This window comes from Poecilia reticulata, chromosome 21 (genome assembly GCF_904066995.2).
Source record: "Poecilia reticulata chromosome 21, P_reticulata-male-v2, whole genome shotgun sequence".
Lineage (NCBI taxonomy): Eukaryota > Metazoa > Chordata > Actinopteri > Cyprinodontiformes > Poeciliidae > Poecilia > Poecilia reticulata.
The window spans coordinates 16,391,310-16,418,429 of NC_088850.1; the positions used below are offsets into that span (position 1 = coordinate 16,391,310).

Consider the following 27,120-nt stretch of genomic DNA (forward strand, 5'->3'; position numbering starts at 1 on the left):
TAACATGAGTAAATTAATGATATTTTGTGCAATTTCAAATTCCATTATATCTCTGAAGAACGTGTGATGCTTCTGATGAAATCTTGTGCAAAGTCAAAGTGTTCTGGAAAAGGAGGCCTATAAAAACAGTTGGTTGTTGCGTCATTAATGGTTAAATCACTTTTATCTGATGTCACAATCTTATGTTACTTATATCTTTTGTCAGAAGGATCAACTGAGTTTCTCGGAATAACATTTTAGCTAACTTTAGCACTTATTGAGCCTCCACATTGGCATTTAGTTATTAGCTAAAATAAGCCTAGACCAGGTGGTAGCTTAAGTTAGCCATTTTCTTTTGCCATACAATGTTCCCTCGTTTGAATAAAGTGTGGCTAGGTGGTTTATCTGTTAATGAAGGTGCATATGCCAACATGTTTAATGGTTAGGAAGTTTTGTTTCCTCATGGCATCACTTCCGCCTTGCCTTTGAAATGACAGGTTGAAACGCAACGGGGCGACGTGTGGGCGAATGGATGAGTTCAGCAGAAAAAAAGAAAAACAATTAATAGCAATAACTTACTAAACTTGTGGGGTGAACAAAAAATTTAGTTTCATTTGAGAAACCAAGATTTTAAAAGAATACAGAGGAAGATGATATTGTGAAAAATGTAAGTTTACAATATGAAAAGCCGCAAGGCCCAGAAGACAGACGTAACCAAAGCTAAAATACAAACCTCCTACTGGAAGATGCAAAATGAAATAATAAGAAGAAGAACAAGACTAATCCACTGACGGAGACATTTTCTGTATTACTATTTCACCTTCTGTGACTCCGCATTAGAAAACCAAATGTGGACAGCTTTATCGTTTCATGCTTTCATGGTCATTCTTCTCCAGATTTATTCATTGTCTTTGATGCTATGAACAGACATCAAAGAGTCCCTGATGATAAAGCCATCTGCCCCTGTCTCCTCTGCCTTGGCCAGCGTCCATTATGTCCACACTACTTTGTTTGAGTACCAGGCTCCAACACCACATTGCAAACACTCTCCCTTTTTTTTTTTTCTTTGTTTCAATTATTTGCCCACCAGATTCAACTCAAACCTCCATGGGTCAGCAAGTACAAATAAGCTGACCTCGGGCCCCGTGACGTTTGGCTTAATACCCACCAATTGGGATATGCGCTTTGTTTTGGAACTCCACATAACATTTACCCAGTGCTGGTGCATCCAGTAGATTGTGCTTTCTCCTTAATTACTATAGACACCGTAGTAACTTAAAGAAAGTCTTAACGGCTTTTATTTCAATATCCAGTTTCCTTTTAGGTTCTCGGTTTGCCGTCAAAGCGTCAACCATTTGCCTTGTTTGATTTGATCGTCCCATTGTTGTGAGTGAGGGGACAGCTTTCCTGAAATAGACCTGGAGAGAAAATGTGCTCACAGTTCAGAATCTGAACCTCTTGTTGGTTCTTTTGATCACTTGATTGTCATGCTCAGCCACACTTGTCTGCACCACCGAGAAGGCACAGACCACCAATGGCGCATAAAAGAAAAAAAAGATGGCAAGCAATTAGAAGCCGGTCCGTAGTTGGAGAGAGGGAAACGTCACAGCAGGCGTTACGGGAGCTTCACCGAGGACGCGTGCTCCAGCATATGATCCCCGCATAACAACAGATACTGGGCGCATTTTAATTAGCGCTTGCCGCGGCATCCCAGCATGTGTGGTCTCAAACACTGCTGGGATTTTCAGTTGGGTACAGAGTTAGGCAAGTCTCTTCCTTCCATGTGAGCAAATGTTGATCCATCAGTTTGGGTGTCTCGTTTAATAGGGATTTGCAGGTTTGGTTTTGTGTCTTTTATATGTCATGTTTTTGTGTTTTTAAAAAAAATATACCATCCAAATTTCTTTTTTTTTTTTTTCCCCCGTCACAAATAATAAGCCACACTATTATTATTATTATTATTATTTATTTATTTATTTTTTTGAATTTTCAAGTAATAATATACAGGAGCAGTCTCCACACACAGGTTTATTTTCTGAAAGAGAGCAGTTTCAGGGTGGTGCACCATTGGCAGTTTGACTTATTCATAAGAATGTAATTGCAGGCACATAATATGAGCTGAGCAGCAGAAAAAGCCAAAAAGAAAAATAAATGTAGCGAGGCTTTTAGTGTCAGGAGCAGCAATTATCATAATGCTCAAATCTGCTAGCACTTCCCCGATCAAGAGTATTTGCATTGCACTAAGGAGACTGGAGAGGGTCAAACTGTTCTCACCAGGCACACTTCAAGACTCCCCCTGTGGGCTGAGGTGCTTAGATGTAAAAAGTCAGAGGAGCGAAGGCATAAAAATAGCCTCGGGGTGGAGGAAGAGCTGAGAGCTCATCCGATAATGTGGTCTACTGTCCCCGTGAACAAACGACGACGCTCCGTCTTTTCTGAGAATATAAAGCCTCGTTTGAATACGCGCTTCTTAACGTCACTCTAACAATGCACTTATTGATACAGCGTTTTCCTAAAACTCAAAGCTCTTTGCACAAAAGGCAAAGAAAAGGCTGAGGCTATAAGCTTAGAGAATACAGAATTTTGCTGAGATCGACACAAAAAAAGAAAGCTTTGTGTTTGCGCGAGAGAATCCGGCGCACTCTAGAAGAGTGACACAGAATTTGAAACCTTCCCCCCCCCCTCCACCCCACACCTAATTTATGCTCGTAACTTATTTAGGTTTAGTGCTTGTTTCTGAACTCATGATGTCCCTAGCCGCTCTAATAAGGCCACAAATTATCCATCAGTGGTGTTTCAGCATTGATCAGGTGCTGAGTTTGGGCTTTTCCAAGAAGCGCTGTCTATTAGTGTCTCATTTGGCAGCGTATGTACGGTTTACAGATCAGGCATAACATTATGACTGGTACTGGCAACCTCATTGGTCTAAGTCGGCAATGCAGCCCCATGAGCAACAAACTGTAGTGCAACATCTCTTCTTAAATCCCTAAATCAGTATAAATAATGTAGGTAATTTTTTTTGTGTGTGGGACAGATTTTGCTCATCTTTTGATCAGTGACCTATGACCCTGTTGTATGTTCATCACTGTTTCTTCCTTTGACCTCATGTTAACCAATGCCATTATTGTGGAGCTGGTCAGTGTGACTCACTTTGCCTGCCAGTGGTCATAATGTTATGCCTGATTGATTTTTTTTGAAGTCCTTGGGGACACTTCATAAAATGTCCAGGCAGAACAGCTTAATCATTTCATTCAGTGAGAGAGTTTCATGAAAAGAAACACTAAGACAAAACCAGCCGTCGAATACACCCAATTTATTTCAGCTGCTCCAAGCAACAACACTTTAGGCAAGTCAGAGAATCTGAAACTTCTGTGATGAAACAAATGCGAGTGCCTTCTTCTGCTCATCATTCTCCATCAGGATTTTTGGCCACTCACCCTTTCATCTTTCTCTCCTACCTGATGGGAAATATAAGCAAAGCTAAAACCGTCATAACCTGACAACGGAGCTGCCATGGTTACCTCCACCCCATCACCCTCCAACCTCCAGTCAGTACAACCCACCAGCAATCTCTCTGATAGGACCCAGTCCCTGTCCCTGCATGCCATGATATTCCTGTTCCGTCTGATGCTATCTCTGTAAAATAGGATGTTATCAGCATCCAAGATGATACTATCACCATACAGTGTGGAGATATTGGATTCTAATTCAGAGCTTTGCCTGCCTAGACAGAGAAATGTGAGGCTCTGCAGGCAAAGCCAGTCCATCTGCGCCTTACTTAGAGCGAGGGATCAAGCAGAGCTCTGTGCTTGGTGGTTCTCGCTGTGTTGGCCCCCAGGCCAGAGTTGTCACAGTACCTGCTCATGCTGTAAGCTTTAATGAGGACAGGAGAAGGAGATGATTGAGAGTCAATTACAACCTCATGTTGGAGAGTAACACTATTTCACCTTTCATTACACCTCAATGCCATGGGCTAACTGGGTCCCATCAGTTAGTGAAAGGTACTCATGTTGAGAAGGCCATGGCGATGTAGATCTGGTGTGAAGCAAAAGACGGCGGAGAAATATTAGAAGAGGATCCATAGCTGCCAGTTTTGTGTTGAAACAGACAGTTTAAAAAAAAAACTTTCTATCTTCGATAGAATGGAGAATTTTTTTCTGTCATGTTGTATGTCAGAAGCTTGAATACCTCTAGACAGCAGTTCATTAGTTGTAACAGAGCTGGCTGGATTACCGTATTTTCCGCACTATAAGACGCACATAAAAACCTTCAATTTCTTCAAAGGCTGACAGTGTGCCTTATAATCCGGTGCGCCTTATATATGGACCAATATTGAGCCACAACAGGTCTAGTAACTACGGTAAGCAGCCGCTGACTTAATTTTCCCCCGTAGAAGAAGAAGCGCGCGGTGCATGCTGGGATAGTTGTCAGAACGCTGGTTTGTTAATAAAGTTTGATAATACATTTAAAGCCAGTGGGGGCCGAGGGGCGAGGAAAGAGAGACAGAGACTGCGGCGGCAGCGTGTCGGTTGGTCTGTTACCCAGAAAGCAATTGGGCACAATATCGCAACACCGTGAGTGAAACATTGACTGGGGCAGCCTACTATATAAAGTACTCGGGGACCACTTCTTTACAAATGTGGATGTGTAATAATAGAGTACGTAACAAATTGGCAACCCAAACTGAAGCGTCTATTCTATGCGCCTTATAATCCGGTGCGCCTTATAGTGCGGAAAATACGGTAAGTTTATTCATTCAGAGCAAAATAGCTTATAAACACCGAGAAGAACCCCAGATCAAGGCATTGTTTGCACATGCCTATTATGAGCCAGTGTTGGACAGCATAGTCTTAGCAAACCCTGCCTTTGCATGTCCAGTTTTTACAATTTACTCAGTTGTTTTCATCTGCATGGCTTAAAAAATTATTTTTATTTTAGATCTGGCCATGCACTTTCATCGATTCAATGTCCATGCTGGGGGGAAGGGTGCCTGTCTGCAGTGGTAATTGAGCAAAAGTCTGGGTACAATCTGGACAGGTTGCCAGCCTATCACAGGGCAACATAAACACACACACATATTCATACCTGGCAATTTTAGAGAGACCAATTACCGTAACTGTTATGTTTCTGGGTTGTGGGAGGAAGCCAGAGTACCCAGGGAGAACAGGTGCATGTACCGAGAGAACATGCAGAAAGATCCAAGAGCTTTTTGCTGTCAGGCAACGGTACCACCATCTGTCTGACCGGGCTCTGCAGATTATTCTTTACATCTATGATTTTCACTAGCAGTCAGTTTGTCACGCTTCATAATGACATGAAACTCCTCCTTCGTGTTTTTGTGCTGAGTTGCATCTCTTGTAAGTAACGATTGAAAATAATACATAAAACACATTTCAGCCAAAACTGGGGAATATTTTTCATTGTTTTTCAAGGTTTAATTTTTTCACCTCACAAAAATTGGACACCTTTATAAGTGCTCCCACACTATTTAGATGTCTTGTTGTGGTGAAACGCACATTGTTGGCAAAGTGCAGCGAGTTATTGTTGCTTGCATCACAACACACCTCCAGAAAGTCTTTTGCTAGACATTAAACAGTGTTTGTGTATTTGGTGCACTACTTACCCTCTTTAACAGAGGATTAGTTCTTCAAATGGGTTCTGGAAATGATTGGTGTTTGCTTTTTTTCCGTCTCAGATCCGATGGACAAAGACAGCTGGCAGCGTGTCGGATCGCTTCCAGGACTCCAGTGTGTTCAATGACACTTTGCACATTGCGAAGATCCAGAGGACACAGGGGGGTCGCTACTACTGCAAGGCTGAGAACGGCCTCGGTTCCCCAGCTATTAAATCAATCCGAGTGGACGTCTATTGTAAGTTCTGACATTTTCCATGGCCGCTTGTATATTTTTGTTTTTATTTAATGTCTTAAATTGCAAGTCATTATATTACTTCAAAAATATGAACAGACATTTGCAAGATTATTCGGTCATATCTGCTTGTTTCTTGTTGTGGATTATTATTGTCTGATTTTTTTTTTTGTTGCCATTTGTCAAGGATTACAAAAATGCTGAGATGAGACGGATTAACAAGTATTCACATCAAGTTACTGAGACATTTGCCTCTTGCCTAAATCTATGTTTTTTAAAGAATGTTACACACAACAAACTGAGCCTTTTAGCAGTACATACACATACAAATTGACAACATATTTGCTCATTAAGACTTTTATATTGCGGCTGCTTGGTGGTGTGGTTCAATGAAAAATGAAACTGTGCTTATTCAAGGGTAAGACATTACAAGAGACCCTATTGCTTCTCATAGATTGTTGATTAAAACACAGACAGTAAATTCGATCTCTCCAGTTTACATCTGTATGGAAAGCCAGAAGGCCCCATCAGCATTTGACAAACAAAACAGTGATTTATACATATTGCTTTATTGATCTGGCATACGTTCACCTCAACAGCAGAGACACGAGAATGGTTGCCTCATCTCGCACTAACCTATATTTTACAGCTGTTAGTGCAGACACAGCCAAAGTTTATACACGACAAGAAATATGTAGGTGAGCTATAATTATCTGCAATAAAAAGGAAGACCCAGGGTCTTCACCATCTCTGCTACAAGAAATTTTGCTGAGATCCATTCAAAATCGCATGCTTCGCTTTCGAAACATCTCGGTGCTTCCTCCTTAATCTTTCGTTGCCGCTTCTCTTCCTCCGCAGAGGTTCTTGTTTTCTTTTTCATACCAAACGACTTGGAAAATAATCATACATCTTTGATGCACTCTCAGTGCTTCATTTGTTGCCAAATATGCTAGTGATCGAGGAGAGGAACAGGCAGTGGAGCTGAGGTTTTTCACTTATAATGTTGTTTCTAGTTAAACTTGTATTCATTTGAAAGTCTGCGTGGTCCAACACCGGTAAAGTGGTAAAGTGTAATGTGCAAGTGCTTGCAAACATATGATGCTACGGTTTAGCTTAAAAAGTAACATTTTAGTTCGAACAAGGTATTTGCCTCTATGAGATTCTAATGGTATGATAACCATGAGTAGACAGACGTTTCATCTATGTAAAATTTAGAAGAAAAAGTATCAAGCTACTTTTACTTGAAACAGAGAAGCAATAATTCTGTTCATATATTACAGTCACAATATTGAATCAACAATACTAAAATAACACAAACTAACTTATTGGTAGTTATTGCTTACTACGTAAAATAGGGGTGAACGAACTCCTTAAAAGAACTTTTAATGCATAGTGTAACTTATGCCTCGGCTTATGCCTTTGTCATTTTCTTGTTTCCTGCTTGGCCCCTTGTATTTGTTTTGTAGGTCTTGGGAATTTTCTAACCTCATTAGTGTGCTCCGCTACAGTTTTGTCCACAAGAAACAATCCCTGCTTCTGCTGTTAAGAGGCTACATCGGCGTGACCAGAAACGTAACGCATGCCAGTAGCTCCGCCCTCACCGCACCGTGTGGTACAGGCTGATTGAGTGAGCCTCTTATACAATAAAAACAGACAAAACAGCTTGCCGAACTGCTCTGACTTGAGTTGTACAATTCAATGGAAATGAGGCAAAATCGAATTCTGTTTGCTAAATGATGCAGCACCATCATTTTACCCTCAGGCCCACTTTTCCTGAATTGTCTTCTTTATGAAAACACTATACTGTTTTCACCGGTCTGGTTCTCCACTCTCCTGGCTCTTCTCATCCGTGTCCCCTGCTGTTCCCCCCCCCCCCCACTCCTCTGTACAAGTCACTTTTCTGCACCTGTTTATTTGGACTGACACCTGGACAGAGGTTGTGGAATTGAACCTTGTTTAGAAAAACTTGTGGATGGCCCTGGTGGTCTACGAGATTGGGGCTAAATGCATCTCAGCAGCTGACAGTCGGTGCCCCGTCTTTTCTCTGCATCGTTTCACCTTGGCCGTACTAAGGAGCCCACACGAAGAACAAACGGGGAAATGAAGCCATCCCTCATAATAGACCATCTGTGGGACAGAAACAATGGTTTCTGAGGGAGCCTCATCATCCCGCATTTGTAGTTTTTGTGCTGTAATTGACAAACTCATTATGTTTGTTAGCTGGATGCCAAAGCTCCATTGTGTTATAGGTCTCTATTGTCTCTATATATTTGTTTTCTGTAATGTTTTGCTTATTTAACATGTACATAAACATTAGAGCAATGAAAGAGAATCATAGATATATATTGAACAGTACTAGTGGAGTTTGCCTCTATAAGCAGATACATTATTGCATTCTTTGTAGAAAGATCAATGACACTTGTTCTGTTTTCTGTTTGTGTCTGAAAAAGAAGAATATTGCCTCCATACGTGGTAAAATTCAACTTTTTTTTTTCTTTTCATATAAAATCCTTGCACTTGCACGTGTGCTCCACTTGAATTGTGTTATGTTGCCCATCCAGCAGAAGAACATTATTCGGCGTTCCAGCTGTCCCCCGAGGGGGGGATTAAATTGATGGACCTCTGCAGCACATGCTATTTTTAGTGGGTTGTAACTCCAAATTTTAATTAGCTCAAAAACTGGCATTCTGGTGCTGCATCTCTTATCAACAATACCTGTCATTATGTTTTCTGCTTTTTTTTTTTTTCTTTTTTCAGCTGTGCCGTTTGTGCACTTTTGTTTATTTTTCAAAATAATACCAAGTGGCAGGACAGACTGTTCACTTTTCTCTGTAGAGGAGGGATCCTTTGCAAATGCAAGCACCACTGCATTTTACATTAAGAAGCTTAAAACTGAGAGGATTCTGCTCTTAGTTTCATTTTACTGTTTTCAGAGAATTGTTTTGCTCCTCTTTTCTGGAATTGAAATTATCCTATTTCTTTCTTTTAGCTTTTATAAGATTAAATACACGTTTTCAACCTCTTTCCTGTTTCAAAAAGCAGCCGTTCTACATATAACACTAGTGGTTTTATGTTAAATATTCCTTGCCTTATAAAAGTATTCATATCCTTTGAACTATTGTTTTCATTTTGTCACATTGCAATCATAAACTCCAAAATACATGGGTTTTTATATGAAAGGCCAACACAAAGTAGAGCATAAAGTCATAGTATAATCAGCCTCCTTAAGTCAATTATTTGTAGAACCACCTTCTGCTGAAATTACCCCTCCATGTCTCCTGGGGTTTTTCTCTACCGGCTTTGCACATTCATACAGGAGAATGGACTCATTTCTCTTTTCAAGATTGAGTGTATATTCGTGGTAACCATTAACGTTTAAGCCATGTGACATATTTTCAATCTGATTGCCGTCTTGGCTTTGACTGGGCTTTTCAAACTTGCCATTGTACTTTGATGTAAGCTATTCTATTGTAGCTCTGGTTCTGCTTGTGGCGCCATTGTCCTAATGAAAGTTAAACCTTTTTCTTCAGTTTCAAGTCCTTTGAAACGTCCAACAGATGTTCTTCCAGTTTTACTCTGCGTTTCGCTCCATCCGGCCTCCATTAACTCTCGCCAGCTGAAGGAAAAACATTCACATACATTGATACTGCAACTTTCAGGCCTTATAATGGGGATTTTGTGTTTAGAATGATGTGAAAAACAAATGCACAGCACTTTTTGAGATGTTTATTTGCAAAAAAAAAAAAAGGGAGAAAATATGCGAGACTCTGTCGCTATTAATTGTATTGATTAAAAAAAATTAAAAAAAAACAAAAGTTTACTTTTGAGTGTTTTGTAAACCATTCTTTATACAGCATAATTAAAGTTATCCTGCCAGCCTGGAGGAGGGGATTTTAGCTATTTACTCTCAAAGGTGACATATTAACAAAGCTCAGAAGTCCATCTAAGCACATTTTATACCTGCTGACACCTCAGTTGTGTTGGCCGCAGTTTGGTCTTCGGGGAAGGTCCTCTGCAAAGTTAATACAGCACCCTGCCCAGCTCCTACGCAGATCGATGTTCGGCTTAAGAAACTCTCCTCTTTTTTTCCTATAGGGAAGCCTTTTCAGTGTTCTCATTTAATTTCAGCCGCATTAATTTTGCTGCAGCGTCTAATGTTTCATTGAGTGAGCGATCGAGGAGGGCTTAAGAGTTCTGCCGGGGCTGCTTATTGCAGGCTCAGAGAGTTCATTGACCGACACAGAGCACAATACATCTAAGAGAAATTTGGCCAAAGGAGGAAAGAGAAGTGACCGAGTGAATAACAAATTGATGTTGGGGAACTTGAGTCATTCTGGTTCACTGTAGACTGACTGATTAGAAATGTCACAATATGGTGTAATAATCATTAGCTCACAAACAGCACCAAACGCAGTGTTTTTTTTATTGTTATTTTTGTGGAAAGACATAAAATCAAAAGTGTCAAAACATTTACATTGTCATATTTTGCAAATCTTCAAAGTGTCGACTTTAGTTTTTTTTTTTTTGAAACCTTAATCATACTCCTTTAGTTTATAGGCTTTGTGAATGCTAATCAATACTGAAACACTGTTTTTATTATTATTATTATTATTATTATTATTATTATTATTATTAAAAACAAAATAGGCCACTACTGCTCCACTTCTACACAAGGTTGTCAAATTACCTCCGCAAGCAAACGACAAAATGTTTTCAGCTTGTGGTCAAATGGAAAACAAATTGCCTCGCCGTAAACCAGGTCAGCATTTACCATGCAGGCTTTGACAAAAGGGCCACTTTAGCGCTCCCTTTAAACATGCTTTGAACAACCTCAGCAGTTGAGAATAAACTGAGAACAAATGGGTGCGGTGCAGAAAAGAAGACAAAGACGTACAGCCTCATCTGACTTTTGCACTAACCTCCAGAAGAGAAACATCCGGTCGTGTTTTTCTATATGCTAATATCGGGTGGATGATATTGATGTTAGCGCTGTGGAAATAGTTTCTCAGTGACTCTGGAGGAGTATGAAAAAGGCACTTCATTTTTTTATTGTGGAAACCAACTGGAATGGCGGTGCAATTTTCCACTGATTGTTCCACGCACGTCTTCACTCTTCCCTGATATTTCCAGCTTCACTCCTTCAAATGGATTAAAATAAGACAATAGCCCGATTTCTGTCTGTTATCAGTGGAGGGGCTTGCACAGCTCTTACTTCACACCGCTGCTGCAGAAGCCTGGGAATTTTAATGAGGATATTGTGTGTTCGTGTGTAGATCTTATGTGTGTTTCTCTGCGTGCGGACGTCACTCAAAGGGTAAATCTTATTTATTGTTTTTTCTTCTTTTTTTTTTTGTAGACGTCAGTAGCCGTGTAGATTCTAAGTTTGAAGATGTGCGTGCCAATTTCTTTCTGTGGTCATTCTTGCTAGAGGCAACAGAAGTAGGGACTGCCCATTGGGTTCAGCTGCTTGCTTATGCATGAACACCCTCTCCACCAGCAAGGTCCTGACTCTCACAAACTTGTCAAAGGCTTAACTTGCCTTGGCACACGCTTCCTTAGCTGTGCAACACTGTTGAGCAGCATGTGGGGGCGACTTGGGGAAGTGTGTCTGCTTCTCTGTTTGCCCGCCCTCTGATGGAGTTCATGAAGGAGCTTCGGTTGATGGTGTTTGTTTAGCCGACGTGCCGGCTTTGCTTTATCCCGCCGGTCAGTAAAACCGGCGCTCCCGATCTCATCAGGGGTCCATGTCTTGCCGCCCCGCTGCAAGGTGTCTGAGTAAATGTGTGCGCAGAGAGCAAGAAAACCGAAAGGTTAATTAGAGAAAGTTGACTCAAAGAAACATGGAACATGTTGATTTAAAAAAAGGAAAGAAACATAAAATTTGACTGAAGCTCGTGCAGTTCCTAATAACTCCTTTATCTGTTCTCATTACTGATGTTTGTACTTTAAGCTCACACTTGCGTACACTGGGGAGACGCTTTTAAAGTGACTACGTAATATACTTGTGTGTATGCGTAGGGAAGTGAGTGGGATGGTGAGCTCAGGGGAACCTATTGATTAGTGGGTTCATTTGAGTGTGGCTGATGCTGGAAGCAGGTTCAGTATGAGCTATGACTCAACCTATTGAAAAAATATATAATTGCTTTCTAAGCATTCTTTTCTGTATTCCTTGAACTAATATATATAATTTTTTTATTTTGTAAAATAGCTTTTTTTCCTCCCTTTATTGCCAAAATGACAGCTTTTTCTATAACAACAATTCAATTCCCAACAATGACAGGCATTTACTGAAGCTAGTATTTCACTAAGACTAAAACAAGGATTACAAAACAAGAGCAAGTAAGTATTCTTACTGTGGAAAAGGACATGAAACCATATAAGTAATATACATATTTTTAATGCACCGCTGCAGATTGGAAATACGATGCAATGACTCAGTCCTTTGTACAAATTTACTCAAAGAATAAAAAGGTAAACTTGAAGATATGTCTTGAGTTTACAGTTGTTACATTGTGTATACCAGACATGAGAACCTCAAGGCCAGAGGGTCACATCCAGCAACTGTTTGTAGCCCATGAAGAAAAATATATATATATTTCTGGTGGCCTGCCAATAGCTTACATACTGTTCAAACTGATAACACTCCCTCTTCTATAATGCTCTGCTCCTTTCTTGTGGATGGAGTTGCTGTTGCACAGGCACCTGTTGGGAGTCATCCCCGCTGTGTTTCGAAGTGCACATTTTGCTGATAGACTGAGCGCATTGAGTTCACACGACGACTTGTGCTGACTTTGAAATACCAACAAAATAAAAAATAACCTGGAACTGTTTTGCAATCTGTTTTCTTTTGACATGGAGAGAGCTCGTGCACACATGTAGATCGCTTCTAAAACTGCAGATTAACTCTCCGTGGGTTCTGCACAGTTTTCTCCCTTCGTCCCCGACACTGTGCTCCAACTCTGCCTCTCAACTGCTCAGGTACTCTGGATGGTGGCAACGAGACCTACATCAGGTTCAGTGATGAAGCCAGAGATTTCCAAGAAGCAACGCCAAACATGCTCCTCTTACAAAATGGCAATGTCAGATTGTTAAAGATTATGTTTTAAGAGCCCTAAGAACCTTTTAAAACACATTGTAATCAGTTTGCATAACCTTTCTAACTCAATTTTATCTAAACTCGGGACAATTTTAATTTCTCAACAACACAATGGGTAGAATGCTCTCTCGCTACATTGTTGGTATGAAACGGCATAAAAGTCATGTGTCGTGAAATTTGTGTGCAAATGCATCACGTTTTTCACTTAATAATTGGCCTCACATAGTTGATGTTTTTACCACTTTCTCAGTCTCCCACTAGTGCATTCAGAATGTCATATGTGTCAAATTACACCTGTTGGATCTGAAGCCTAAACACACAATTCACCTGGACTACAGGAAGTTTTAATTTGCTTTTTGCTCTTTTAAGTTGAGTGATGCATATATATATATATATATATATATATATCTTTTTATTGTGAAGGGTTTTCATTTGGTTGCCCATAAACATTGATGCTATCTCTTTAGCTATTGTGCACAGTGTAATCAAGCAAATGGATACAATGTCTTCATTTCATAGCTGCTAAATTTCACTTCAGTGTGCAGGTCTGTCCATGCTATTAATTTCATAAGCCTCTTTGCAAAATAATTGATAAAATAGGTTTCCTGATATATTGAAAGGACATTTTGAATTGGTATGAGTATGCTAAATGTTGTGAAATCGGTTGATTTTGCATTTGAATAAGCACAAGCTACGACGGTTTCAATTCTCCTTTTTGTTGTCACAGTTTTATGTCATAATTCTGTGAAGGGAGCACAGTTTTAGCCAACCTTTACAATAACTCCAATTTTCAATGAACCATCAAATAAATGTTCTTACTAAAAGGACAGAAGTTTCATGAAAAATAAATCATTTCAAAATTTGATTTCTTTCCTTACATCCTGTCATTAGAAAGATGAAACAGATTATTAAATATGTGTAAGACTTTGAAGGAGATAACTAGGTAGTTTTTTTTTTCTCTTCTTTTTCTAATGTGTGCAGAAATACTGTGCCAACTAGAAGAAAAACACAAACGAAGAAGCTTTTCTGCTCTCAATTGTGATTTTCAGCCATTATTCTTGATTGCAACTAAAATTGCCGTTTCAATTACAACGTGAAGTGTTCTTTCTTCACTTTTACTCGCTATGTGTCTGTGTTGGAGTTGTTTGTTTACTACACTTTTTTTTTTCTTCTTCTTCTTCTGTCAGTGTTTATTTTTGTTCCGGAGTTGTAATTTCTCGTGTTGTTCATTCTCATTTCTGCCTGCCGTAGAGTGTTGATGCTTGTAAATGTTTTATTTGTTTCGTATCTGGTTTTCGTTATTGTTCCAGAGTGCTATTCTCTAACAACTAGCTGAGGAACTAGGGGTGAAAATTAGGAACAGCGTTGCAACTGCTCTACCTTGTAAAGCACTGCTTATGGGAGCCATCACTGTGGTATGAAGAATCTCTAAAATCTAAAAAAACGAAAAAGGTAATTTTGCTTTGAAGTAGGAAGGAAGTAGTTCTCGGTTTCTTAGTTTACCTTGGTAAAAATTCATGTTTATCGTTGTGTTAAAAATACTTTACTATCTCGATTTTATTTAATAATTCAGGTATTTTGGTTCTCTAACAGACACAATGTCTGGTTTTATTTTGGATTTTATCATTTTGCATGGATGGCTACTCGGATAATAGACTATAAAGCACTTATGTTATAAATCACTGAATGGCTTAGCACCAAAATACATTAAAGACCTGTTGTCGATGCATTAATGTTGCAGACAACTCAGGTCGTCCGGTTTAAGTCTGTTCTGCATCCCAGAGTACACAGTAGTCAGATATGCAAATCTCTTCTAAGCCTAACGGTGAATTAAGCCGTTTTGGTAAAGGAAGTCTCTGCTGGTCGTGTTTTCCATCAGTTACAAAAGCACTGCATCAAGAGAAACTAGAGGATGTAAGACTTCCACCGTCACAGCATATAAAGATCATATTAAAAAGCCGAGAAATGTCTGGTGGACAGGCGAGTGATTGATTAGGACGGAACAGGCGTGAACTTCATGGTTCTGATACTTTGAGCCATCTTCACTTTGCAGCTTTCCCTGATTATACTTGGCATTGAAGTCTCTGAGACGTCTCTCAGAACAAGGGTGACACAAATTTAAAGTGATGTCCTCGTCGGCTCTCCGGCCAAACATCTTCTCGTGAAACTTGCGGGAAATGAAATCTCTTGACCTCCATTGTTTTGAACGCCGTTTCTGAAAATAAAAAAAATCCAAACCTGAATGTTGTTTGACAGAGAAAAAAGCAAACAAACAAAAAAAACCTGAAATTAAATAAATGTTTTATACGTTTTTAACACCTTAAGATTTATTTGGCAGAAGGGCTTCACAGATGGTATTTCTGTGCAGCATGTTGTGCGCTTCCCGTGATTTGATGTGGAAGTTTTCAAAAACGATCCCATAATGCATGTTGGCAGAGATGCATGTGTGGCGCCTGTTTAGTGCTTTTGGATGTAAATGATCCGACTTGATGAATGGCTGTGATCCAGCCACGGTCAGTTATCTGAGGCTCGTTTGAATGAGGACAGAATGAATCAGCACATTATGTGTACATTATGTAAATGTTTGCTGGTGTGGTTAATGGAAGTAAAGCCAGTTCACGACTGCCCATTACTCTTGCAAGGACTTTCTCTGGGGAGTGGCCCCTTAATCAGAGTTGTGGAGTCAAGCTCCTCCGCTGCCTTTGTTTTTCTCACCATTAGCAACCGAGGAAATGCAGTAAGCTTTTTCTGCTCTGTATGCTAATGTGATTAGTTGTTGCAGACATTCACTCAGATCTGCTTTTTATATTTTAACAGCCTCTCGCGCGGCATGAAAGGCAACCTTTGTCAACCCCTGTACGTTTGGATGTGGACCTAAAAACTTCAATGCAGGCTCAAAATGCATAAAGCCTCTGTGATATTTGGCTTCAAATTCCACTCCCGTTTAAAAAAAAAAAGTGAATTATTGACTAAAACGGGCTCTTGCTAAGTCCCCGTGAATTGCATGATGTTGCCTGAGGCAATTTCGCTGGGACAAGAGTTCAGAGGAAAAAACCTTTTGGAAAACAACAGCAAAATGAGATTTCTGCAGATTTACGATTTGTTTGTAGTCACTAAAGGAAAAGAAGCTGAAAAAGAGTTAAATTCAGTATGTACTTAAAATCTGATGGGAAAACGTCAGACAATGTTTACAGAGAATTAACTAAATATCCCCCTGCATGAATAAAATATGTATATAACCTAAGTACAATAAATGTAATCTAGTATATAAATCCCATTAAAAAAGGATGTTTATAGATTGTGTTCTATTTGAAAAATATCTATAGTCCTTATTAGGCCTGTCACAATAACAAATTTTGCTGAGCGATTAATTGTCTAAATTATTGCGATAAACGATAATATTGTTTCAAGACCTTTTGACACAGATTTAATGGAAATGACTAATAATGCATGCAATTTCCTGCCATAGATAGGTGCACTTTATTTTCAAAAGAACACATAACACTGGAACCGAAACTAAATAAACAAAACAACCAAAAACAAAAATAAAATGGATTCTCAGTCTACATTAACAAAAAACGTACTTGAATAAAAACTAAACAACATAAAGCCAAAGTGGAAATAAATATTGCATTCAACCAAAAGAGTGCAGATTATGAAGTCTATATGCTATATTGCCCTTCAGTAATGAGTAGATTTAAATAGAGAAGATGGGCACATCCGAATACCTAATGCAATAGTTAATACTACATGATTTTTTTGCCCCTATTAAATTGCTCCTAATCTTAGAACGCTGGCCGATCTAAGATTGTCAGTGATTTCGTAACCAATCATCCTGCAGTGTGTGGTGTGTTTCGGTAGATCGTCGTGGCCGCTCCGATCTAAATTAGGGGTTTTCCCCGACTGGGAGCTTAACGCTGAATGTGACAGATAGCCAATCAGAAAATGCGGATTCTCCTACGTGCTTTCTGAAGGGAAATTATAAAGGGAATCACAAACAGCTGAAACGGCGCAACATGAAGTCCAACGGACATTGGAGAGGATGTGTGGAAACAACATTAATATTTATTCAACATTTCATGCAAATAATATAGAAATGACAAGGGGAGTAGTTGGAGCGGTAAGCTTTCAGCTGTTCTTCGTTAACGTGACATAAATAGGTTATAATGATTTTCATTCAGTCAGGACTTTACGCTGACTCTAGCCACATGCATCACAGGTAAATTCTAGTAAAGCATTGATTAATGCCTGATTTTAAAATTAGTTAACTGGACCTTTAGCCATTATTTTGTGCTCAGACACCATGCAAGTGTGAATGCAGTGTTAGTCAGAAGGTAAAAAGATGTGTAAAAGTTCTTAAAACCTGTCCATTTTTTTATTGCAGATCTTAATGCATATTGCTTAAATCTCCCATACTACTTAATTCTGTGAGTTCTGGCCCCAGATGTGCATCTGAGACAGGTGACAGCGATCAAAGATGGATAAAGTTTGTCTGGTGGACTATTTCTATCTTTATTTAGCCATAGGTTTTGGACCATTGACATTTTGAAAGATCAAGTAATAACCTATTTTCAGCTTGCTGGTGGAGTCCATGACATTTTGTTTGGATTTAATTGTCCCAATATTTTAAAGAGACCATGAAGCTGTGGACCAACGAGAAGGTTTGCAAAGCATTGCAGGTCATTCACTTTACTGAACAGAGAAGTTGTGGATTAACAGTCAAAACCTCTCATTACCTTAACAAAAGCTAAGTATAAAATGAACAAAAAAAGTGTAAGATTATTGTAGCTCATTAAAACATATTTGAAGGGTTTTTAGACCAATTCACTTCACCATCCAGCATAAATCCAATCTTACAGCAGTAATGACAACAGAAAAACAACTTTTCTGAAAAACGCACTACAATTCTACACAAACACACAGAGGTATTAGCTACAGGTCAAAGTTCATAGTAAACCTTATGATTGTTTGTGACTGTACACACAGGTATAATTGACCTCAGGTCAGCTGCAGGCTTGTTTACAGAGCAAGACTGCAGCAAGCATCCTCATTTATTGCTGCCATTTGGATTGCCGGGTTAGAAAAATGTATTCTGAATGAATTTGTGCTGTCCAACAAATTGTTTTAATAGTACAGCAGAAAATAGCTACTTAGTTGTTTAAGATGCTGCATGTTTTGGTACTGTGCAAGACAGATGGGTGTTCTCCTAATTTCTTTATTCTTCTCTACAATTATCAAATGTCATGGATGAATGTCATACTGATCAATACATATTCAAGAAAAATATGTATATGGGAGGATTAAAGTTCAGTCAATTTAGCATTAGCATGTATGTCAGCGTATTTTCAGCAACTTATGATATTCATAAAGTGACTTCAGCTTCCTCCTAAAGTTCAAATTCATGACTTTTGGCTTAGTTGTCTTTCTAAATTGTCAAATGTGTGTGTCTGTGTGTGAACATCCGTGTGTGTCTATGTTGTCATGTGATGAATTGACGACACATTCAGGATGTGCCCTGCCTGTTGACCATTGACTGGTGGAGATGGGGAAGCTTTCGTGGAAGTCAGTCAAATGAAAAACATCCTAAAGTTGTAGAAATGTATTGTTACTAGATTAAGTTGGAAGGACGATCATTATTCTCGTCACCAAGTGTTTCCATCATGGCTTGTTGATCATCGGAACATGAATGGCTGCTCCTTGAAACAGCATCACTTCCTCTCCAAGCTGCACTCCTCATTCCCTTTCAGCACTGAGTGACCTGAATGTTCACTATCCAGAAACAATAGTTTTAAGTGAAATCTTGCGTTGTAAAGTCATAACTTTTGTACCCTGCTGCCTTTTTTTATAACCACAGTTCTTGAAAAGAAAAGCCACCACCTCTGGCCATCGACTTAAAAATCCTTAACCTTCTTTTATGAAACAGTTTTGACTGCGTATTTGCACACAGACAGTAGTAATTTACAAAACGACCAATATAGTCAGCCACTTGCGATATAGGCATTTATAAATGAAGTCCCAGAACAAAAGGCAGGAGTAACTCTAACCCTTCTTTTTCAAATATTGACTCTTACAGCATTGCTACGTAGTAGGCTGGTGGCTCAAGCAGCAGCTGGTTGACTTTAATGTTTTGTTCTGCATCAGTCCTTTCCCACTTCACACCTGGATGGAGGGAAGATGCCTCAGTTTTGTCCTTAAGGTCAGGGGGGAGCTACAGAAGAGCTGTTGCTGATGTTGCTGATACTCTAAATCATTACTTGTGATAAATGCTGTTTTTAAAAGACATTTTGCTCTTTAAAGGCAATCATTTTTTTTATTTACTTTTTTACTGAGGAAAACTGTGGCCGGACCAATGCCAATACTTATTATCGCCGAATCAATGTGCATTTCAGCTGAAATCACGCTTTTCAAACTTTAATGTTTTCTTAATGACCATGGATTTTCACAATTTAAATCTTTTCTGCTGGTTTGTTCATATATAACACTGTGTCTTGCACTCCTGACTGAACAAACAAGCCTCTTACCTACAGGACACTTTTATCTGCAATTATGCTGTATAAATAAACAGCTTTCTCCGAGCGAAATAAACGTCCTTCATGTCTGAAGAAGAAATGGAAGTGGTGCTAATTTATTTATTAATTTTTTTACTGTTTTTTTTTTTACTTATCGAATGCCAATAAATGGTCCTTCACGGGAGATAACCTCGGGCAGTCTTGTTCCAGACCACACAAAGAAGAAGGTCATTAGGCTGAAGCCAGAAAAAGATCTCCATCGTGTTGCTGGTGCTTTTTCTCCAACACTAATGGCGAGTTTTTAGGCGTTGCTGCTAGATCAGTGGTCTGCTTGTTTTCTAGGGAGATGAATTAAAGAAAAGATGGGCAAAGGCAGAAGCCACTGTCTAAGGGAAAGGATGAGGAGGAGATTCATTACTTCTCACCCCCAACACACACAGAAACACACGCGCACACACGCAAACACACAGAGCAGAACTCTGCCTCATTATTTCCCCATTTCCATCACCAGGAGGAAGTGAGGGGTTGCAGCCTTTCTACTGAGGCTGCTGACGTCTGCCCTTCCATTTATCACATGTTAAACCCATGTGTTCCCACACACACATGAAAACGCACACACACACTGGAAGACTTTATTTTTTTTCCCCATCTCCAAACGCAGCTGAATCGGAAAAGCTGAAAAATAGGTGAAGATGCCGCCATCTTCAGAAGCTCCGGCAGCTTCCGATCTTAAAACATCATCACAGTTGGAGCCCAGAAGGATTTTATTATGTTACCTGAACGCATCATTCACACAGATTTAAAATATTACACTTTCTCCTGACAGAACAAAATGAGTCCTCCACATTGTCAAATGAAAAAGATCTCCCAGCGAAAGAGAGCAGACGCTAGCTTTCTCTCCGTCTCCCAGTAGAAATGCAACTGCAAATAAATGCAGGAATGCAGAAATACTTGATGAATAATTCAGCCCTCGTTACGCGGCTCCAAAAAGGCATGCCAAACAGCAAACATGGCACCGGTGGTGTGCTGGCCTTCCTGAGACGTCACCCAACCTGCCCAGTTGGGTTAATGTTTTTGGCATGGAGAGAGAGGAAGAAGAGCATTCAGGAAAGCCTCTGTTAGAAAGGTCTGCTTTGTTATCCCTTATTAAAATCCAGTTTTCACCCACGCTAACTGATCTGATTATTAGCATGATTAGATTTGAACTCTGCTCAAAACCGCAGATATTACAGCATTCTGCATGTAATGAGTAATACATTCGCCCGACATGATGCTAATACGCCTGCGGATTTTCTTGTTACATGTTATGATGTGGACATTTCCAAAGTCACAGAATTTCTAGTGGATTATCTGTTGGTGTTCATTCATGGTGAATGCCTGGGACATGTATTTTATCCACAAATTTTTAATTATAAATATGTTCTATTGATGGGTTGCCTTTCCTTCTAAATCAATAGTATGAAGATCAACAGTGTTTAAATGCATGTCGTAACTATACATTTGATTGCATAATCTTTGGGATTCTACAGTAGGAATGTTTGTGCTTTGTATGTTTTTCATGTGTATTTGAAAATAAATGATTGTATTGTTTTATACTTTTTTTATTTTGCTCATATTACACCCAAGTAGGAACAACTTAAAATGTAGCAAAATGATGGCTAGTGCTAGAGATCTTGAGTATAATGGCTAAATATGGATACATTTGAATCGAAATATGTGTCAAAATAATAAAAAAAACAGCATTAAGTTAAATTTTTTTAAGATGTTGATATGGAGATATGAGATTTTTATGCCTCTGATCCAAAGCAGTATATCAACACTTATTGGTGCTCAATGTGTTACTGTGCCTGTTTTTACTAGAGAAGCAGCTTTTAGGCCCGTTTGACCTTCGCATTAGATTCTGTGCAAACCCGACGCTCCTTATAAGGACATCAACATGTGAAAACAACAAAATATGAAAATGTTACTCAGACCCTATGAAATCAGTTTTACTATTTTCTCATTTTCTATCCCCCTCAATCATCAATCATTTATCATTTTTTATTTTTCTGAATTCCACTTATTCAAAGCTAACCCTATTTATTAATCCAAAAGTGTGAAATTATGGAGCACTTGAAAGCATTTTTACAAATTGACAGAGGTCCCCATTTACTGTTATACAGGTTTCACATTGAAGTTTGCAGTTGGATTCTGACTACATATACATTTTATGTTACTATGGTTGATAAATACAGAATCAGTCAGTTGGCTTGGTTGTAAGAATAATCCACTGTCCTATTTAGTACCATTAGCAAGGCTTGTGTTTGCTATCGTGTTCCTTTATTCAACATTTGAACAAAATCTTGCTAAGTCATAGCATGGCTCTGGAAGTTCTATAAACTGACTTGGAGATCAGCATGTGCATCGATTTAGATCTTATTTGATCTTGCATGTAAATTGTTTATTGTGAGTTACAACACCAGACACTCCAAGCAATTCTCTATCAGTTTGCTCTGAAACCCATTGTTGATGAATAGCTAGAGACTCGTGGAAACGACTGCTATTAAAGTAATTTACTTTAGAAAAAAGTTCCTGTGAGGGCTGAAAAAAATGACAACTAAAGTAAATTTACACAGGCAGGGGTAATCAGCTAATGGAACACCGGTGAGCAGCAATCAACTAACATGACACAAGTGCTGAGAAAAATAAACATAAAAAGCAAAACAAAAGAAGTGCACAATTAGAGGTAATTTCACAATATTCTATGAAATGACACTTGAAAACCTAACTTGAAGTCAGTTCTGACTTGGCAACAAAGAAATGCTGGGAAAACACAATACTCCCAAAATTCACTAATTTGAGCATTCAGAAAGGTCCTTTAGTGTTGTAAGAGCTTTGCTTGACTAAGTGTGTAAATTAAAGACACATTTTTTTCCCCAAAAAATGTTCAAATTGAATTTTGAAGTGAAAAGTAGACTTAAAATATTGAGAATTGTCAATTTTACATTGAAATTTAGGGATTTTTTTTTATTAACATTCCTTGATCATGCATATATTAGGCATTCAAACACATTAAATGATTACAAAATGAGAAAGTAACTTAAGGGCATTGTTATAGCTTAGCTCCCAAAATGCAAACACTCCCTTTAAAATACCCGGTCTATTTGGGAATGTAAAAAATCTTGAGTTTCTGTGAAATTATCTTGTATAATTTCTGCAAACTGGCTTTAGCTAAAAGAAGCAAATGAGCAAAAAATGGCCAAGGAAACAACTATGAGGGCAACTGAGTTATATTTCAGGTTAATCAAATTCACTACAATGGAAGATATGAACTATACATGACTGAAGTAAAAGGTGATAAATAAATAATAAATAAATTTAGAGGTTTTCACGTATCACTTTTACTTTAGTGCAATTTGTTTGATTTCAAGTGAACTGCACAGAATATGTGCATATGTCATATAATATGTGGAAAATGTTTAAAAGTATTTATCATGGTTCCATTTCGCACATTAGAAAAAACACAACGTTTTGACAGAGTTTACGTTTGAAAGTCTTTGATGACAATCGAATGAACAATTATTTTTAACCAAGATATCAATAACTCTTATTTGTGCAACATTTCTAAACATGATAACATTTAATAATGGCATTCACTCTCATTTACCAGTGTACCCAATTATCTCAACAAAACAAAATCTCTTATCCTCTCTCATTTGAATGTCACACGGTGTCTGTGATGAAGGTTCCGGCTTTTTCTCTCATCTTCTTCAGCGCTATATAAAGACGCTTCCTCTCAGCTCCTGGGCTCAAGAATGATATTCAGTTTGCTGTGATATCTCTGCCACACAGGCAGCTTCGTCAGAGAGGACATATTGCAGACATCCATCCTCCACCGTAGTCACACTCTGCTGTGAAGCCAGAGCTTGACACTAAGTAGATCCAGCCAGCAGAAGGGAGTTATTGTGTAGCGTGGCCATGAGATAGAGGTCACTGTTGCCAAAGGTATGAGAGATGGAAAGAAAGCAAATGTCCCGACAGTAAATCATATGTAGGATTCATGTATTCCAACAGAAATGTGAAAGGATGGGTGTTAAAAATATATTAATTATGGCTTATTAACATTTTACCCTGCAAAAAAAGAACATTAAGTGTTACATTTGCTATCTAAATACCAATATATATATATATATATTCTTTTGGTTTACAATTGAACACAATTGTGTCTGATGGGCTTTCGTAGACGATTGCAGCCAACAGCTTTGCTTTATGGGGAAAAGTCTGTCTGTTCTTGGAATTGCCTTCAGCTAAATTAAAGCTTCTGAGGCGAAGTTCTTTCAAGAAAAATCTGTCTGCTGCCTACTTCAAATTACACCCACCCACTCACTCGCTGTACGTAAATTCTTCCTCAAATGTAAATAGCACTTTAATGATATTCTCGCTGTCAGCCTCTGAAGAAACTTTGAAGGAAAAAAAAAGAAAGAAAATCCACTGAAGAATTTGATCTCTATTTTGAGAAGTTAGAAATCAGAACATATGAAAAGAACACTGCAACTTTTCACAAACATTTCTCAAACTCTCAATTTTTTAAATATTTTTTTCCTTGTTAAGTTAAAGAATAAATATATATTTGTATTGGGGAAACGATAACACAGGTTGCGATAAAGTTAAAACTGGTCTTACTAATCATGCAGGTATTATACTAATGTAGCAGACACTCCACAGCTGCAGTACAGTTATTTTGTGGGAGGATGCTACTACTAAATGGTCGTTATACATTTTATATGAAATATTTTCCAGTGTTTTTAGTAAATCCTGAAAGCCTTCGGGAAGCAGAGACAACTTCATTATCTATTCACATATAATGGTGCCTATTTGCTCTGTACAGTTGGATTTTACATGGAGTGCATTTTGCTAAAAAGCAAAATACATTGAATATTCTCCAACCTAAAACCAATCCACTCTACCAAGTTGACTGAATTGTCACAGATTGGGACGCGAAGCAAAGGTGCCTTGATTAAAAAGCAGAATTAATTCGGCGAGAGCAGCACAAAACAAACAATTAGCCAATCAGCACCCAGAGCAGGTCTCAGGTTGTTATCAAACTGTTATCAGATCCTGTGAAATACTGCCTGGATAGAGATTTGAAAAAAGATAATGGTTAATTTGTTTCATTGTAACACTCAATACAGATGCTAGGCATGGCTTTTGAACAACAAATTGCACAACATTTTTGACGATTGATTAACTGCAGTAGTATATTAAAATGATAGTTGTTGAGCGGTAAACATAATCTATTAATTTCTTTTCATCTTTGATGTTGTATAAGTAATCCATGTAATTTGGCCTATTTCAAGCATTACTAGCTTTCATTTATGGTGCTGTGCCATGTATCCATTACAGAATTATAGAAATAACACTGTAAAACAGCATGCTAATACATCAACATCATCTGGTTTTAGCTGGGGAGTTCCTGCGCACATGTAAGAAATGTGGATGATGTCAAAACTCTACCAGACAAGGACATTACTTTTTCTGTATTTAACAGGGAAAGTGACCGGTCAGCTCTGATTCTTTCAGTTTTTCAGCAGTTTGACCTTCACCCTTTTCGTTAATTGAGAGACCGCCTAATGTTTTTGTTTCATTTTTAGGTCAGGCTTTACTTTTTGTATCTCACCTGTGCTGGGATTATGAGATGTTAGGTTGGAAATTAGCAGGATTGCTAACGGTTTCTGTTCATACTTGTGTTTGGATGGGGAAAGTTCACTGCAGTTCCCCCTCAGAAAGATCTTAACATTTCTATCAGTATAAGATGGTTTTCAGATTGATATTTATATATATATATATATATATATTACTTCAACCTTTTTTTATTATTCCAGGATGTAGTATAACTAAAATAATGGCTGACTTTAATTTCTCTAGTCATCAATGATCATTTCAGCCAAACAGGAAGTGTCAAACTGAAGATGTTTCCACTTAAAGAACGTTTCAGTTTTCAATATCCTACTTTCACCCCCAGTTATTTCCACTGCAGAAATAAAGACCAAATCAGATCAACAGCATCAAATTGTGGCTCAGAAAATGGTATTAGCTGGGAGATAATTGTTTTGGTTTTGTGGTGGAATATGGTAAACCTCAGAATGGACGATTTGTAGTTTTAGTTTTAATCTTTGCAATCTACTGTTGATACTTAATCATAGACGAGGAATAATTGCTTGTGTGCAAATATATAATTCAAATCAAGTCTTACACATAACATTCCCAAGACTTTATATCATGCACCATTTTTAAATTGAAAGAAATGTGTGTGTTTATGTGGATAATGCTCCTTTGCAACAAAACGTGCAGGCTTTAATAATTAAAAATTGGTGGATATTATTCCACCAGCCAGAGCTTGGACCTCTTTCATTTCCCCGGCTGTGATTTAAAAGCATGGGAAAAAAATTAAGTTTGATTAACGTTCCACCTTTGATACTGTTCCACCTTTTCACTAGGTTTTCAGGTACTTTATATAAGTTATGAAGTGCAACTGCTGAGACTAAATCATTGGTTCTAGTTTTATTTTTTAAGAATCATGGCTTCTTATTTACTCAGTAGGGTCCTTTTTCTCTCCACTCGAGGTCTGAAGTCTCCTCCAACAGCAGGAGACTTATGGAGAAGACAAATTAAATAAGATGCAAAAGAACAATAATGTGGCTGACGGCTGCTTCATTTCATATGGGTATTTGTGATAATTAGTGCTATTTGCTGGATTAATCAGATATAGAGCCAAAGTAAGCACTAGAATAAAACAACTAGCAAACAAACAATACATTTAGGACAACATTAATGGATAAAGCAGGTCTTGAACTTGTACATGTGGTTCACATTAAAACACCTGCCAGGGGTATGCATTATTTTGGACTTAACTGCAAAGTTTTTCTGTTAGTTTTGTATCTTGACCTCCTTCTATTCCTTTTTTTGCCCTTGGCAGAAAATGAAAGCAATTTGCTTGTCAGTGACATAATGGCACTGTTTCTGCTCATGAAAGACACAAATGTCATTCAGGTCAGCAGCAACCCCCGCACCCCACCCCACCCCCAGGACAGTCATTAGGTGAAATTAGAGGCATGATTCTGTCGCTCACTGCTGACAGCATGATGGGTATTTTTTCCACGGTGACTTCATCACGTCAGGTGCAGAGGGTGAAAGACATCAAAGTCAAGAAAATATAGGCAAACTCGCTCTGGGAGGGACAGCCTCAGAGGTCTCTGGATTCACGGTGGAGTGGAGTATGCACAAGTTTTCACACAGGTGCTGTTTTTTTTTTTTTGCAAAGGGGGGCATGAAAGGATTGAGCTTTGGTTTGATGTGATAATGAAGTGCCTTCTTTAGTCTTTCATCCAATCACCTTCATCTATTTGTCCGACAAATGCTTTGGTACACTTTAGTACACTTCTAAAGTAGTTCTGCTAATCAGATGGGAGTATCATCATCTTCAGGCTTTGTTTAAAGGATTTCTCACATTGGAGAGGGAAATGATTGGTGATAAACTGAGAACTCCGGCTTTCTTTGTGCGCCTGCCTTGCGAGACCACCCATGAGTCACACAAGCGTCGCATCGAGCGTTTGCACGTCTGTGTATCATGCTGCCCTTCCCCCTCCTTCCCCCGTGTTTTCATATCAGAGGAATTCAGAGATTTGAGACT

General features: G+C 38.6%; 1 protein-coding gene across 5 annotated transcripts in view; it reads left to right on the plus strand.

The window, feature by feature from the left end:
- LOC103457909 (MAM domain-containing glycosylphosphatidylinositol anchor protein 2) overlaps positions 1-27,120 on the plus strand; it is a 198,949-nt gene that overhangs the window by 70,582 nt on the left and 101,247 nt on the right. For all 5 annotated transcript variants that reach the window (XM_081602842.1, XM_081602843.1, XM_008398385.3 and 2 more), the window contains one exon: positions 5,675-5,849. In XM_081602842.1, coding sequence (XP_081458968.1) covers positions 5,675-5,849 — 175 coding nt within the window. The remainder of the gene's footprint in view (positions 1-5,674; positions 5,850-27,120) is intronic.